The sequence below is a fragment of the Oncorhynchus masou genome, chromosome 18 (genome assembly GCF_036934945.1).
Source record: "Oncorhynchus masou masou isolate Uvic2021 chromosome 18, UVic_Omas_1.1, whole genome shotgun sequence".
Classification (NCBI taxonomy): Eukaryota; Metazoa; Chordata; class Actinopteri; order Salmoniformes; family Salmonidae; genus Oncorhynchus; species Oncorhynchus masou.
Window position 1 is genome coordinate 18,188,190 of NC_088229.1, and position 17,043 is coordinate 18,205,232.

The following is a 17,043-nucleotide window of genomic DNA, read 5'->3' on the forward strand; positions in this document are numbered from 1 at the left end:
CCCCCTCCTGACCCCTCCTGACCCCTCTCCCCCTCCTGACCCCCTCCCCCCCTCCTGACCCCTCTCTCCCCTCCTGACCCCTCTCCCCCTCCTGACCCCTCTCCCCCCTCCTGACCCCTCTCCCCCTCCCTGACCCCTCTCCCCCTCCCTGACCCCTCTCCCCCTCTGACCCCCTCCCCCTCCTGACCCCTCTCCCCCCTCCTGACCCCTCTCCCCTCCCCTCCTGACCCCTCTCCCCCTCCTGACCCCCCCCTCTCCCCTCCTGACCCCTCTCCCCCTCCTGACCCCTCTCCTCCTGACCCCTCTCCCCTCCTGACCCCCTCTCTCCCCTCCTGACCCCTCTCCCCCTCCTGACCCCCTCTCCCCTCCTGACCCCTCTCCCCCTCCTGACCCCTCTCCCCCCTCCTGACCCCCTCTCCTGACCCCCTCCTGACCCCCTCTCCCCCCTCCCCCTGACCCCTCTCCCCTCCTGACCCCTCTCCCCTCCTGACCCCTCTCCCCCTCCTGACCCCTCTCTCCCCTCCTGACCCCCTCTCCCCCTCCTGACCCCCTCTCCCCTCCTGACCCCTCTCCCCCTCCTGACCCCTCTCCCCCTCCTGACCCCTCTCTCCCCCCTCCTGACTGACCCCCCTCTCCCCCTCCTGACCCCTCTCCCCCTCCTGACCCCTCTCCCCCTCCCTGACCCCTCTCCCCCTCCTGACCCCCCCCTCTCCCCCTCCTGACCCCTCTCCCCCTCCTGACCCCTCTCCCCCTCCTGACCCCTCTCCCCCTCCTGACCCCTCTCCCCCTCCTGACCCCTCTCCCCCTCTCCTCTCCCCCTCCTGACCCCTCTCCCCCCCCTCCTGACCCCTCTCTCCCCTCCTGACCCCCTCTCCCCCTCCTGACCCCTCTCCCCTCCTGACCCCTCTCTCCCTCTCCCCTCCTGACCCCCCCTCTCCTGACCCCCTCCCCTGACCCCTCTCTCCCCTCCTGACCCCTCTCCCCCTCCTGACCCCTCTCTCCCCTCCTGACCCCTCTCCCCCTCCTGACCCCCTCTCCCCCTCCTGACCCCTCTCTCCCCTCCTGACCCCCTCTCTGACCCCCTCCCTGACCCCTCTCTCCCCCCTCCTGACCCCTCCCCCTCCTGACCCCCTCCCCCTCCTGACCCCTCTCCCCCTCCTGACCCCTCTCTCCCCTCCTGACCCCTCTCCCCCTCCTGACCCCCTCTCCCCCTCCTGACCCCTCTCCCCTCCTGACCCCTCTCCCCCTCCTGACCCCTCTCCCCCTCCTGACCCCTCTCCCCCTCCTGACCCCTCTCCCCTCCTGACCCCTCTCCCCCTCCTGACCCCTCTCCCCCTCCTGACCCCTCTCCCCCTCCTGACCCCTCTCCCCCTCCTGACCCCTCTCTCCCCCTCCTGACCCCTCTCCCCTCCTGACCCCTCTCCCCCTCTGACCCCCCCCTCCTGACCCCCTCTCCCCTCCTGACCCCCTCCCCTCCTGACCCCCTCTCTCCCCTCCTGACCCCTCTCTCCCCTCCTGACCCCTCTCCCCCTCCTGACCCCTCTCTCCCCTCCTGACCCCTCTCCCCCTCCTGACCCTCTCCCCCCTCCCTGACCCCCTCTCCCTCCTGACCCCTCTCCCCCCTCCTGACCCCTGACCCCTCCCCCTCCTGACCCCTCTCCCCTCCTGACCCCTCTCCCCTCCTGACCCCTCTCCCTCCTGACCCCTCTCTCCCCTCCTGACCCCTCTCTCCCCCTCCTGACCCCTCTCCCCCTCCTGACCCCTCTCCCCCTCCTGACCCCTCTCCCCCTCCTGACCCCTCTCCCCCTCCTGACCCCTCTCCCCCTCCTGACCCCCCTCCCTGACCCCTCTCTCCCCCTCCTGACCCCTCTCCCTCCTCCTGACCCCTCTCCCCCTCCTGACCCCCCTCCCCTCTCCCCCTCCTGACCCCTCCTGACCCCTCTCCCCCCTCCTGACCCCCCTCTCCCCCTCCTGACCCCTCTCCCCCTCCTGACCCCTCCCCCTCTCCCCTCCCCCCTGACCCCTCTCCCCCCCTGACCCCTCTCCCCTCCTGACCCCTCTCCCCCTCCTGACCCCTCTCCCCCCTCCTGACCCCCTCCCCCCTCCTGACCCCTCTCCCCCTCCTGACCCCTCTCCCCCTCCTGACCCTCTCTCCCCTCCTGACCCCTCTCCCCCTCCTGACCCCTCTCCCCCTCCCTGACCCCCCCTCCCCCTCCTGACCCCTCTCCCCCTCCTGACCCCTCTCCCCCTCCTCCCCCTCCTGACCCCTCTCCCCCTCCTGACCCCTCTCCCCCTCCTGACCCCCCCCTGACCCTCTCCCCTCCTGACCCCTCTGACCCCTCCCCTCCTGACCCCCTCTCTCCCCTCCTGACCCCTCTCCCCCTCCTGACCCCCTCTCTCCCCTCCTGACCCCTCTCCCCCCTCCTGACCCCTCTCTCCCCTCCCTGACCCCTCTCCCCCTCCTGACCCCTCTCCCTCCTGACCCCTCTCTCCCCTCCTGACCCCTCTCCCCCTCCTGACCCCTCTCTCCCCTCCTGACCCCTCTCCCCCTCCTGACCCCCTCTCTCCCCTCCTGACCCCTCTCCCCCCCCTGACCCCTCTCTCCCCTCCTGACCCCTCTCCCCCTCCTGACCCCTCTCTCCCCTCCTGACCCCTCTCCCCCTCCTGACCCCTCTCTCCCTCCTGACCCCCTCTCTGACCCCCCTCCTGACCCCTCTCCCCCTCCTGACCCCTCTCCCCCTCCTGACCCCTCTCCCCCTCCTGACCCCTGACCCCTCCCCCCTCCTGACCCCTCTCCCCCTCCTGACCCCTCTCCCCCTCCTGACCCTCTCCCCTCCTGACCCCTCCCCCTCCTGACCCCTCTCCCCCTCCTGACCCTCTCCCCCCCTGACCCTCTCCCCCTCCTGACCCCCTCTCCCCCTCCTGACCCCTCTCCCCCCCTGACCCCTCTCCCCCCTCTCTCCCCCTCCCTGACCCCTCTCCCCCCCCTCCCTCCTGACCCCTCTCCCCCTCCTGACCCCTCTCCCCCTCCTGACCCCTCTCTCCCCTCCTGACCCCTCTCCCCCTCCTGACTCCCCCTCTCTCCCCTCCTGACCCCTCTCCCCCTCCTGACCCCTCTCCCCCCTGACCCCTCTCCCCCTCCTGACCCCTCTCTCCCCCTCCTGACCCCTCTCTCCCCTCCCTGACCCCTCTCTCCCCTCCTGACCCCTCTCTCCCCTCCTGACCCCTCTCCCCCTCCTGACCCCTCTCCCCCTCCTGACCCCTCTCTCCCCTCCTGACCCTCTCTCCCCTCCTGACCCCTCTCCCCCTCCCTGACCCCTCTCCCCCCTCCTGACCCCTCTCTCCCCTCCTGACCCCTCTCCCCCCTCCTGACCCCCTCTCCCCTCCTGACCCCTCTCCCCCTCCTGACCCCTCTCCCCCCCTCCTGACCCCTCTCTCCCCTCCTGACCCCTCTCCCCCCTCCTGACCCCTCTCTCCTCTCCAGGTAAGTGGTCTGTGGAGCAGCTGAAGGAGAATAAAGTACCAGGAGACATGGGTCTGGTTCTGAAGTCCCGGGCCAAACATCACGCCATCGCCTCCCTGTTGGACAGACCCTTCCTCTTCCGGGACGACGCCCTAGTCGTACAGTGAGTTTGACCTTTAACCTCTCACGTTTGACCTCTTACCCTTTTTTTGTTTTGTGTCTAAAAGTGCATTTTTAAAATGAGCCTTTTGAGTAAACTTGAGGCTAATTCACGTTAACCGCTGAATGTTTAGAGGAACCTATGTGCGTTTACCTTTAGGTATGAGGTGAACTTCCAGGATGGTATTGACTGTGGTGGAGCCTACATCAAACTGCTGTCAGACGACGATGGCCTGGATCTGGTACGTTGGTGTTGTTACTATAATCTGATCTATGATGTTGGTTAGTCTAGTCCCAGATCTGTTGGTGTTGTTACTATAATCTGATCTATGATGTTGGATAGTCCCAGATCTGTTGGTGTTGTTACTATAATCTGATCTATGATGTTGGTTAGTCTAGTCCCAGATCTGTTGGTGTTGTTACTATAATCTGATCTATGATGTTGGATAGTCCCAGATCTGTTGGTGTTGTTACTATAATCTGATCTGTGATGTTGGTTAGTCTAGTCCCAGATCTGTTGGTGTTGTTACTATAATCTGATCTATGATGTTGGTTAGTCTAGTCCCAGATCTGTTGGTGTTGTTACTATAATCTGATCTGTGATGTTGGTTAGTCTAGTCCCAGATCTGTTGGTGTTGTTACTATAATCTGATCTATGATGTTGGATAGTCCCAGATCTGTTGGTGTTGTTACTATAATCTGATCTGTGATGTTGGTTAGTCTAGTCCCAGATCTGTTGGTGTTGTTACTATAATCTGATCTATGATGTTGGTTAGTCCCAGATCTGTTGGTGTTGTTACTATAATCTGATCTATGATGTTGGTTAGTCCCAGATCTGTTGGTGTTGTTACTATAATCTGATCTGTGATGTTGGTTAGTCTAGTCCCAGATCTGTTGGTGTTGTTACTATAATCTGATCTATGATGTTGGTTAGTCTAGTCCCAGATCTGTTGGTGTTGTTACTATAATCTGATCTATGATGTTGGTTAGTCTAGTCCCAGATCTGTTGGTGTTGTTACTATAATCTGATCTGTGATGTTGGTTAGTCTAGTCCCAGATCTGTTGGTGTTGTTACTATAATCTGATCTATGATGTTGGTTAGTCTAGTCCCAGATCTGTTGGTGTTGTTACTATAATCTGATCTATATGTTGGTTAGTCTAGTCCCAGATCTGTTTGTGTTGTTACTATAATCTGATCTGTGATGTTGGTTAGTCTAGTCCCAGATCTGTTGGTGTTGTTACTATAATCTGATCTATGGTGTTGGTTAGTCTCAGATCTGTTGGTGTTGTTACTATAATCTGATCTATGATGTTGGTTAGTCTAGTCCCAGATTTGTTGGTGTTGTTACTATAATCTGATCTATGGTGTTGGTTAGTCTAGTCCCAGATCTGTTGGTGTTGTTACTATAATCTGATCTATGATGTTGGTTAGTCTAGTCCCAGATCTGTTGGTGTTGTTACTATAATCTGATCTATGATGTTGGTTAGTCTAGTCCCAGATCCCAGATCTGTTGGTGTTGTTACTATAATCTGATCTATGATGTTGGTTAGTCTAGTCCCAGATCTGTTGGTGTTGTTACTATAATCTGATCTATGATGTTGGTTAGTCTAGTCCCAGATCTGTTGGTGCTTGACCTTTGACCTGGCTCCCACTTCTAAAGTTAACTCTCTATTTATATGCCTCCGTAATGCTGTACTTGGCTGGTCGACCCACCCAAGGATTTCAATGTCAGAAAAGTCCCCTGGTTTCACCATGACTTCCAGCTGTAACATGTCCTCGTATCGTCTCTGTATCGCTGACTGTAAAACCCTGTACCTTACTGTTGTGCTGTTCTAGGATCAGTTTAATGACCGTACCTCCTACACCATCATGTTTGGGCCTGATAAGTGTGTAACCCTTACTGTTGTGCTGTTCTAGGATCAGTTTAATGACCGTACCTCCTACACCATCATGTTTGGGCCTGATAAGTGTGTAACCCTGTACGTTGTGCTGTTCTAGGATCAGTTTAATGACCGTACCTCCTACACCATCATGTTTGGGCCTGATAAGTGTGTAACCCTTACTGTTGTGCTGTTCTAGGATCAGTTTAATGACCGTACCTCCTACATCATCATGTTTGGGCCTGATAAGTGTGTAACCCTTACTGTTGTGCTGTTCTAGGATCAGTTTAATGACCGTACCTCCTACACCATCATGTTTGGGCCTGATAAGTGTGGAGAGGACTACAAGCTGCACTTCATCTTCCGCCACAGGAGCCCTCTGAACAAAGACCTGGAGGAGAAACACGCCAAGAGGCCCGACGTCGACCTGAAGAAGTTCTACACCGACAAGAAGACTCATCTCTACACACTGGGTAGGGGGGGGAGAAGATGGAGGAGGGGGGGTGAGGGGAGGGGGGGGGGGGGAGATGGGGGGGGAGAGAGAGGAGGGAGTGGGGGGGAGAGAGAGGAGGGAGTGGGGGGGGAGAGAGGAGGGAGTGGGGGGAGAGAGAGGAGGGAGTGGGGGAGAGGTGGGGTGGAGGGGAGAGGAGGAGTGGGGGGAGAGAGAGGAGGGGGTGAAGGGGGGGAGAGAGAGGAGGGAGTGGGGGGGGAGAGAGAGGAGGGAGTGGGGGGGGAGAGAGAGAGGAGGGAGTCCGCCCCCGGGGGGGGAGATGAGGAGGAGGGGGTGGGGGGAGAAGATGGAGTGGGGGGGAGAGGGAGAGAGAGGGAGTGGGGGGAGAGGAGGGAGAGAGGGGGAGAGAGAGGGGGTGGAGGTGGAGGGAAGGGAGAGAGGGGGGTGGGGGGAGAGGGAGATGGGATGCGAGGAATGGTGGAAAGACCGTGACAGCGAGCAACCCGGCTCTACGTGTTTACTGGTTTGTGACCCACTGACTCCGCCCCCGGTTAGAGGGGAACCCTGCAACTCAACAGTTGACACACACAGCAATTTTAATTGATACACACTGGAGATGAACACGGGGATGGTGGTGGCTCTGTAAGGGACAGAAACAGAGGTAATCAGCAATAAGACACCTCAGGGGGTGTGGTATATGGCCAATATACCACGGCTAAGGGCGGTGTCCAGGCCCTCCACCGTGGTATATGGCCGATACACCACGGCTAAGGGCGGTGCCCAGGCCCTCCACCGTGGTATATGGCCAATATACCACGGCTAAGGGCGGTGCCCAGGCCCTCCACCGTGGTATATGGCCAATATACCACGGCTAAGGGCGGTGCCCAGGCCCTCCACCGTGGTATATGGCCAATACACCACGGCTAAGGGCGGTGCCCAGGCCCTCCACCGTGGTATATGGCCGATACACCACGGCTAAGGGCGGTGCCCAGGCCCTCCACCGTGGTATATGGCCAATACACCACGGCTAAGGGCGGTGTCCAATCACAACACACAGTGAACTCAGAGGACAATAGTAGTAACTGACGAGGAAGACCCACGTGCACATGGGGGTGGACTTCAGGCTCCGGTGGGGGGGTGGACTTCAGGCTCCGGTGGGGGTGGACTTCAGGCTCCGGTGGGGGGGGGTGGACTTCAGGCTCCGGTGGGGGGGTGGACTTCAGGCTCCGGTGGGGGGTGGACATCAGGCTCCGGTGGGGGGTGGACATCAGGCTCCGGTGGGGGGGTGGACTTCAGGCTCCGGTGGGGGGTGGACTTCAGGCTCCGGTGGGAGGGGTGGACATTGGGCTCCGGTGGGGGGGTTGGACATCGGGGTTGTGCTGATAACACTCACCGGAAGGGAATTTGTAACAGACACATTAAGATAAAAAACAATGTCCAGGACAAGTTACTCTCTTTTCTGAACTCATGTAACTGTCTGTTTGCCTCCCCTCCCTCCCTCTCTACCTCCCCCTTCCCCTCTCTCTTCCCCCTCTCTCTCTCTCCCCCTCTCTCTCCTCCCCCTCTCTCTCTTCCCCCTCTCTCTCTCCCCTCTCCTCTCTCTCTCCCTCTCCCTCCCTCTCTCCCTCCCTCCCTCTCTCCCCTCTCCCTCTCTCTCTCCCTCCCCTCTCCCTCCCTCTCTCCCCTCTCTCTCTCCCCCCTCTCCCTCTCTCTCTCCCCCTCTCTCTCCCTCTCCCTCTCTCTCTCCCCCCCCCTCTCTCCCTCTCCCTCTCTCTCTCCCCCTCTCTCTCTCCTCTCCCCCTCTCTCTCTCTCCCCTCTCCCTCTCCCCCTCTCTCCCTCCTTTCTCTCTCTCTCTCCCTCCTTTCTCCTCTTTCTCCCTCCCTCCCCTCCCCTCTCTCCCCCCTCCCCTCCCTCCCTCTCTCCCCTCCCAGTCCTGAACCCAGACAACAGCTATGAGATCCTGGTAGACCAGAGCAGTGTCAGTCGTGGCTCTCTGCTTCATGATGTGGTTCCTCCTGTTAACCCCACCAAGGAGATAGACGATCCCACTGACTCTAAACCTGAAGACTGGGACGAGAGGGCCAAGATACCAGACCCAGAGGCTGTCAAACCTGACAACTGGTGGGTTCAACTTCAACAACACTTTTTGTGAATTATTTTTTTGGGGGAGTCGTGACTAAAAGAAAACCAGGTGTTGGCAGGCGTGACTGAGGAAGAGCGTCTCGTTCTGAAGGATTTGTATTCTAAAACGGAACTTCTTTAAGGACTGTAGATATAACGCATCCTAAAAAGCTGTATCACGTAGAAATGTGAGTTTACACTCCGTGGTCAGTTTATTAGGTACACCACCCCATTCAAGACAACGAGTCACATGGTGTGGCTGGTTTTCCTGGCACACGTTCGGTCCCCCTGATAACAATTGAGCAATGTTTTCAACGCCCCGAAGAATTCAGGCTGTTCTGGAGACAAAGGGGGTCCCGACCCAGTATTAGATGGGTGTACCTAATAAACTGTCCACTGAGTGTAAATCTATCATTGGAAGCAAGTCTGATGAGTGGTAGATATGTTCTATATGTGCCGTTTCTATGCTTCCCGCCCTTAAATTGATTTTTTTTTTTTTACTTCTCATTTTTTTGTCCCACCAGCTGTCACAGAGGTTTCGATGGTACAATGATTCTCTACATTTGTTTTGTCACAAACTGAAAATGATGCAAAACTATTGTGAATTTTTTTGCAGCCATGTGATGGTGTTTGTGATTTCTACATATTGCGCCTCTCGGGGTAATGTTGAGCAACGTGCTTGGTTTTGAAGGCCAAACCATTTGGTGTTGTGTTCCAGGGATGAGGAGGCTCCGGCTACCATCCAGGACCCTGATGCTGTGAAGCCAGAGGGATGGCTGGACGACGAGCCTGAGTTTGTAGCCGACCCCACCGCCGACAAGCCAGGCGACTGGTAAACACACGGAACACATCAATTAAAACACTTGTTTTGGGAAGAGAGATGTGTCGAGTAACTCCACTTTTTCTGTCTTTCTCTCATTTCTTTACATCTATCTCTCGTTCTCTTTTATTTCTCCTCTCTCACCATCTCTCTGTCTCTCTCCTTTATCTCTCCTTTCACCATCTCTGTCTCTCTCTATCGCTCTCCTTTATCTCTCCTTTCACCATCTCTGTCTCTCTCTATCGCTCTCCTTTATCTCTCCTTTCACCATCTGTCTCTCTCTATCACTCTCCTTTATCTCTCCTTTCACCATCTCTGTCTCTCTCTATCGCTCTCCTTTATCTCTCCTTTCACCATCTCTGTCTCTCTATCGCTCTCCTTTATCTCTCCTTTCACCATCTCTGTCTCTCTCTATCGCTCTCCTTTATCTCTCCTTTCACCATCTCTGTCTCTCTCTATCGCTCTCCTTTATCTCTCCTCTCACCATCTCTCCATCTCTCCTCTCACCATCTCTCTGTCTCTCTCCTTTATCTCTCCTCTCACCATCTCTCCTCTCACCATCTCTCCTCTCACCATCTCTCTGTCTCTCTCCTTTATCTCTCCTCTCACCATCTCTCTATCTCTGTCTCTCTCCTTTATCTCTCCTCTCACTATCTCTCTACTTTATCTCTCCTTTCACCATCTCTCTGTCTCTATCTCTCTCCTTTCTCTCCTCTCACCATCTTTCTCTCTCTCTCCTCTCACCTTCTTTCTCTCTCTCCTCTCACCATCTTTCTCTCTCCTCTCTCACCATCTCTCTCTGTCTCTCGTCTCTCTCTCTCTCCTTTATCTCTCTGTAGGGATGAGGAGATGGATGGAGAGTGGGAGGCCCCTCAGGTTCCTAACCCAGTGTGTGAGACAGCCCCTGGATGTGGCCAGTGGAAACCCCCTACCATCAACAACCCTCAGTACAAGGGCAAGTGGAAGGCCCCTCTGGTGGACAACCCCCACTACCAGGTAACATCATCCCTTCCTGGAGGCACATGTTTCATTAGGTTATTGTCAGTCTATAAGCCTGAGATCCCTGTCTTATTGTCAGTCTGTAAGGCTGAGATCCCTGTCTTATTGTCGGTCTATATGGCTGATATTCAGAGCTGAGATCCCTGTCTTATTGTCGGTCTGTAAGGCTGAGATCCCTGTCTTATTGTCGGTCTGTAAGGCTGAGATCCCTGTCTTATTGTTGGTCTATAAGGCTGAGATCCCTGTCTTATTGTCAGTCTGTAAGCCTGAGATCCCTGTCTTATTGTCGGTCTGTAAGGCTGAGATCCCTGTCTTATTGTCGGTCTATAAGGCTGAGATCCCTGTCTTATTGTCGGTCTGTAAGGCTGAGATCCCTGTCTTATTGTCAGTCTATAAGGCTGAGATCCCTGTCTTATTGTCGGTCTCTAAGGCTGAGATCCCTGTCTTATTGTCGTTCTGTAAGGCTGAGATCCCTGTCTTATTGTCGGTCTGTAAGGCTGAGATCCCTGTCTTATTGTCGGTCTGTAAGGCTGAGATCCCTGTCTTATTGTCAGTCTGTAAGGCTGAGATCCCTGTCTTATTGTCGGTCTATAGGCCTGAGATCCCTGTCTTATTGTCGGTCTATAAGGCTGAGATCCCTGTCTTATTGTCGGTCTGTAAGGCTGAGATCCCTGTCTTATTGTCGGTCTGTAAGGCTGAGATCCCTGTCTTATTGTCTGTCTGTAAGGCTGAGATCCCTGTCTTATTGTCGGTCTATAAGGCTGAGATCCCTGTCTTATTGTCGGTCTATAAGGCTGAGATCCCTGTCTTATTGTCTGTCTGTAAGGCTGAGATCCCTGTCTTATTGTCGGTCTGTAAGGCTGAGATCCCTGTCTTATTGTCAGTCTGTCAGGCTGAGATCCCTGTCTTATTGTCGGTCTGTAAGGCTGAGATCCCTGTCTTATTGTTGGTCTATAAGGCTGAGATCCCTGTCTTATTGTCGGTCTGTAAGCCTGAGATCCCTGTCTTATTGTCAGTCTATAAGGCTGAGATCCCTGTCTTATTGTCGGTCTGTAAGGCTGAGATCCCTGTCTTATTGTCGGTCTGTAAGGCTGAGATCCCTGTCTTATTGTTGGTCTATAAGGCTGAGATCCCTGTCTTATTGTCGGTCTGTAAGCCTGAGATCCCTGTCTTATTGTCAGTCTATAAGCCTGAGATCCCTGTCTTATTGTTGGTCTGTAAGGCTGAGATCCCTGTCTTATTGTCAGTCTGTAAGGCTGAGATCCCTGTCTTATTGTCGGTCTGTAAGGCTGAGATCCCTGTCTTATTGTCAGTCTATAAGGCTGAGATCCCTGTCTTATTGTCGGTCTATAAGGCTGAGATCCCTGTCTTATTGTCGGTCTGTAAGGCTGAGATCCCTGTCTTATTGTCAGTCTATAAGCCTGAGATCCCTGTCTTATTGTCGGTCTGTAAGGCTGAGATCCCTGTCTTATTGTCGGTCTGTAAGGCTGAGATCCCTGTCTTATTGTCGGTCTGTAAGGCTGAGATCCCTGTCTTATTGTCGGTCTATAAGGCTGAGATCCCTGTCTTATTGTCGGTCTATAAGGCTGAGATCCCTGTCTTATTGTCGGTCTGTAAGGCTGAGATCCCTGTCTTATTGTCGGTCTGTAAGGCTGAGATCCCTGTCTTATTGTCGGTCTATAAGGCTGAGATCCCTGTCTTATTGTCGGTCTATAAGGCTGAGATCCCTGTCTTATTGTCGGTCTGTAAGGCTGAGATCCCTGTCTTATTGTCGGTCTGTAAGGCTGAGATCCCTGTCTTATTGTCAGTCTGTAAGGCTGAGATCCCTGTCTTATTGTCGGTCTGTCAGGCTGAGATCCCTGTCTTATTGTCGGTCTGTAAGGCTGAGATCCCTGTCTTATTGTCAGTCTATAAGGCTGAGATCCCTGTCTTATTGTCGGTCTGTAAGGCTGAGATCCCTGTCTTATTGTCGGTCTATAAGGCTGAGATCCCTGTCTTATTGTCAGTCTATAAGGCTGAGATCCCTGTCTTATTGTCGGTCTATAAGGCTGAGATCCCTGTCTTATTGTCGGTCTATAAGGCTGAGATCCCTGTCTTATTGTCGGTCTGTAAGGCTGAGATCCCTGTCTTATTGTCTGTCGAAAGCGTCTCTAGTCCTGTAACATGTGACCTCTCCCCTCCCAGGGTGTGTGGAGCCCCTCCCCTCTCCTCTCCCCCCCCAGGGTGTGTGGAGCCCCTCCCCTCTCCTCTCGTCCTGTAACATGTGACCTCTCCCCTCCCAGGGTGTGTGGAGCCCCTCCCCTCTCCTCTCGTCCTGTAACATGTGACCTCTCCTCCCAGGGTGTGTGGAGCCCCTCCCCTCTCCTCTCGTCCTGTAACATGTGACCTCTCCCCTCCCAGGGTGTGTGGAGCCCCTCCCCTCTCCTCTCGTCCTGTAACATGCGACCTCTCCCCTCCCAGGGTGTGTGGAGCCCCTCCCCTCTCCTCTCGTCCTGTAACATGTGACCTCTCCCCTCCCAGGGTGTGTGGAGCCCCTCTCCTCTCGTCCTGTAACATGTGACCTCTCCCCTCCCAGGGTGTGGAGCCCCTCTCCTCTCGTCCTGTAACATGCGACCTCTCCCCTCCCAGGGTGTGTGGAGCCCCTCTCCTCTCGTCCTGTAACATGCGACCTCTCCCCTCCCAGGGTGTGTGGAGCCCCTCTCCTCTCGTCCTGTAACATGTGACCTCTCCTCTCCCAGGGTGTGTGGAGCCCCTCTCCTCTCGTCCTGTAACATGTGACCTCTCCCCTCCCAGGGTGTGTGGAGCCCTCTCCTCTCGTCCTGTAACATGACCTCTCCCCCCAGGGTGTGTGGAGCCCCTCTCCTCTCGTCCTGTAACATGTGACCTCTCCTCCCAGGGTGTGTGGAGCCCCTCTCCTCTCGTCCTGTAACATGTGACCTCTCCCCTCCCAGGGTGTGTGGAGCCCCTCTCCTCTCATCCTGTAACATGACCTCTCCCCTCCCAGGGTGTGTGGAGCCCCTCCCCTCTCCTCTCGTCCTGTAACATGTGACCTCTCCCCTCCCTGAGTGTGTGGAGCCCCTCTCCTCTCCTCTCGTCCTGTAACATGCGACCTCTCCCCTCCCAGGGTGTGTGGAGCCCGCGTCAGATCCAGAACCCGGACTACTTCGAGGACCTGTCTCCGTTCCAGATGACGCCGTTCAGAGCCGTGGGACTGGAGCTCTGGTCCATGACCTCCGAGATCTACTTCGACAACTTCATCATCACTTCATATAAAGAGGTGGCCGATCGCTGGGCTGGAGACAGCTGGGGACTCAAGAAACTGGTGGCCAGTGCCAACGAGGTGTGTATGACACACACACACTCAGCGTACATTTATACATACACACACAGATGGAGATATATATATATATAACACATACAAACACATGTTGTATAAAAAGTTGGCTGATCGCTGGGCTGAAGACAGCTGGGTACTTAAACTACTGGCTAGTGCCAAAGAGGTACACACACGCGCAATCCCTCCATCAGTGCTCAGACTGTCCGCAATAGGCTGAGAGAGGCTGGACTGAGGGCTTGTAGGCCTGTTTTAACGCAGGTCCTCACCAGACATCACTGGCAACAACGTCGCCTATGGACACAAACCCACCGTCGCTGGACCAGACAGGACTAGCAAAAGTGCTCTTCACTGATGAGTCACGGTTTTGTCTCACCAGGGGTGAGGAAGGAATGAGCGTTTACACCGAGGCCTGTACTCTGGAGGGGGGTCGATTGGAGGTGGAGGGTCCGTCATGGTCTGGGGCGGTGTGTCACAGCATCATCGGACTGAGCTTGTTGTCATTGCAGGCTGTCTCAACGCTGTGCGTTACAGGGAAGACATCCTCCTCCCTCATGTGGTACCCTTCCTGCAGGCTCGTCCTAACATGACCCTCCAGCATGACAATGCCACCAGCCATACTGCTCGTTCTGTGCGTGATTTCCTGCAAGTCAGGAATATCAGTGTTCTGCCATGGACCAGCGAAGAGCCCGGATCTCAATCCCATTGAGCACGTCTGGGACATCGGAGGGTGAGGGCTAGGGCACGTCTGGGACCTGTTGGATAGGAGGGTGAGGGCTAGGGCACGTCTGGGACCTGTTGGATCGGAGGGTGAGGGCACGTCTGGGACCTGTTGGATAGGAGGGTGAGGGCTAGGGCACGTCTGGGACCTGTTGGATAGGAGGGTGAGGGCACGTCTGGGACCTGTTGGATAGGAGGGTGAGGGCTAGGGCACGTCTGGGATCTGTTGGATAGGAGGGTGAAGGCTAGGGCACGTCTGGGACCTGTTGGATAGGAGGGTGAGGACTAGGGCACGTCTGGGACCTGTTGGATAGGAGGGTGAGGGCACGTCTGGGACCTGTTGGATAGGAGGGTGAGGGCTAGGGCACGTCTGGGACCTGTTGGATCGGAGGGTGAGGGCTAGGGCACGTCTGGGACCTGTTGGATAGGAGGGTGAGGACTAGGGCACGTCTGGGACCTGTTGGATAGGAGGGTGAGGGCTAGGGCACGTCTGGGACCTGTTGGATAGGAGGGTGAGGACTAGGGCACGTCTGGTACCTGTTGGATAGGAGGGTGAGGGCTAGGGCACGTCTGGGACCTGTTGGATAGGAGGGTGAGGGCTAGGGCACGTCTGGGACCTGTTGGATAGGAGGGTGAGGGCTAGGGCACGTCTGGGACCTGTTGGATAGGAGGGTGAGGACTAGGGCACGTCTGGGACCTGTTGGATAGGAGGGTGAGGGCTAGGGTACGTCTGGGACCTGTTGGATAGGAGGGTGAGGGCTAGGGCACGTCTGGGACCTGTTGGATAGGAGGGTGAGGGCTAGGGCACGTCTGGGACCTGTTGGATAGGAGGGTGAGGGCTAGGGCACGTCTGGGACCTGTTGGATAGGAGGGTGAGGGCTAGGGCACGTCTGGGATCTGTTGGATAGGAGGGTGAGGGCTAGGGCACGTCTGGAATCTGTTGGATAGGAGGGTGAGGGCTAGGGGAACGTCTGGGATCTGTTGGATAGGAGGGTGAGGGCTAGGGCACGTCTGGGACCTGTTGGATAGGAGGGTGAGGGCTAGGGCACGTCTGGTATCTGTTGGATAGGAGGGTGAGGGCTAGGGAACGTCTGGGATCTGTTGGATAGGAGGGTGAGGGCTAGGGCACGTCTGGGACCTGTTGGATAGGAGGGTGAGGGCTAGGGCACGTCTGGGACCTGTTGGATAGGAGGGTGAGGGCTAGGGAACGTCTGGGATCTGTTGGATAGGAGGGTGAGGGCTAGGGCACGTCTGGGACCTGTTGGATAGGAGGGTGAGGGCTAGGGCACGTCTGGGACCTGTTGGATAGGAGGGTGAGGGCTAGGGCACGTCTTGGACCTGTTGGATAGGAGGGTGAGGGCTAGGGCACGTCTGGGACCTGTTGGATCGGAGGGTGAGGGCTAGGGGCACGTCTGGGACCTGTTGGATAGGAGGGTGAGGGCTAGGGAACGTCTGGGACCTGTTGGATAGGAGGGTGAGGGCTAGGGCACGTCTGGGACCTGTTGGATAGGAGGGTGAGGGCTAGGGCACGTCTGGGACCTGTTGGATAGGAGGGTGAGGGCTAGGGCACGTCTGGGACCTGTTGGATAGGAGGGTGAGGGCTAGGGCACGTCTGGGACCTGTTGGATAGGAGGGTGAGGGCTAGGGAACGTCTGGGACCTGTTGGATAGGAGGGTGAGGGGCTAGGGCACGTCTGGGACCTGTTGGATAGGAGGGTGAGGGCTAGGGCACGTCTGGGACCTGTTGGATAGGAGGGTGAGGGCTAGGGCACGTCTGGGACCTGTTGGATAGGAGGGTGAGGGCTAGGGCACGTCTTGGACCTGTTGGATAGGAGGGTGAGGGCTAGGGCACGTCTGGGACCTGTTGGATCGGAGGGTGAGGGCTAGGGCACGTCTGGGACCTGTTGGATAGGAGGGTGAGGGCTAGGGAACGTCTGGGACCTGTTGGATAGGAGGGTGAGGGCTAGGGCACGTCTGGGACCTGTTGGATAGGAGGGTGAGGGCTAGGGCACGTCTGGGACCTGTTGGATAGGAGGGTGAGGGCTAGGGCACGTCTGGGACCTGTTGGATAGGAGGGTGAGGGCTAGGGAACGTCTGGGACCTGTTGGATAGGAGGGTGAGGGCTAGGGCACGTCTGGGACCTTTTGGATAGGAGGGTGAGGGCTAGGGCACGTCTGGGACCTGTTGGATAGGAGGGTGAGGACTAGGGCACGTCTGGGACCTGTTGGATAGGAGGGTGAGGGCTAGGGCACGTCTGGGATCTGTTGGATAGGAGGGTGAGGGCTAGGGCACGTCTGGGATCTGTTGGATAGGAGGGTGAGGGCTAGGGCACGTCTGGGACCTGTTGGATAGGAGGGTGAGGGCTAGGGCACGTCTGGGACCTGTTGGATCGGAGGGTGAGGACTAGGGCACGTCTGGGACCTGTTGGATAGGAGGGTGAGGGCACGTCTGGGACCTGTTGGATCGGAGGGTGAGGGCTAGGGCACGTCTGGGACCTGTTGGATAGGAGGGTGAGGGCTAGGGCACGTCTGGGACCTGTTGGATCAGAGGGTGAGGGCTAGGGCACGTCTGGGACCTGTTGGATCAGAGGGTGAGGGCTAGGGCACGTCTGGGACCTGTTGGATAGGAGGGTGAGGGCTAGGGCACGTCTGGGATATCGGAGGGTGAGGGCTAGGGCACGTCTGGGACCTGTTGGATAGGAGGGTGAGGGCTAGGGCACGTCTGGGACCTGTTGGATCGGAGGGTGAGGGCTAGGGCACGTCTGGGACCTGTTGGGTAGGAGGGTGAGGGCTAGGGCACGTCTGGGACCTGTTGGATAGGAGGGTGAGGGCTAGGGCACGTCTGGGACCTGTTGGATCGGAGGGTGAGGGCTAGGGCACGTCTGGGACCTGTTGGATAGGAGGGTGAGGTCTAGGGCACGTCTGGGACCTGTTGGATCGGAGGGTGAGGGCTAGGGCACGTCTGGGACCTGTTGGATAGGAGGGTGAGGGCTAGGGCACGTCTGGGACCTGTTGGATAGGAGGGTGAGGGCTAGGGCACGTCTGGGACCTGTTGGATAGGAGGGTGAGGGCTAGGGCACGTCTGGGACCTGTTGG

General features: G+C 57.0%; 1 protein-coding gene across 4 annotated transcripts in view; it reads left to right on the forward strand.

Annotated features, from left to right (window-relative positions):
- LOC135504130 (calnexin-like) overlaps window positions 1-17,043 on the forward strand; it is a 41,438-nt gene that overhangs the window by 14,403 nt on the left and 9,992 nt on the right. For all 4 annotated transcript variants that reach the window (XM_064922440.1, XM_064922442.1, XM_064922443.1 and 1 more), the window contains exons 4-10: window positions 3,485-3,626; window positions 3,783-3,864; window positions 5,784-5,976; window positions 7,887-8,076; window positions 8,795-8,908; window positions 9,736-9,892; window positions 13,020-13,235. In XM_064922440.1, coding sequence (XP_064778512.1) covers window positions 3,485-3,626; window positions 3,783-3,864; window positions 5,784-5,976; window positions 7,887-8,076; window positions 8,795-8,908; window positions 9,736-9,892; window positions 13,020-13,235 — 1,094 coding nt within the window. The remainder of the gene's footprint in view (window positions 1-3,484; window positions 3,627-3,782; window positions 3,865-5,783; window positions 5,977-7,886; window positions 8,077-8,794; window positions 8,909-9,735; window positions 9,893-13,019; window positions 13,236-17,043) is intronic.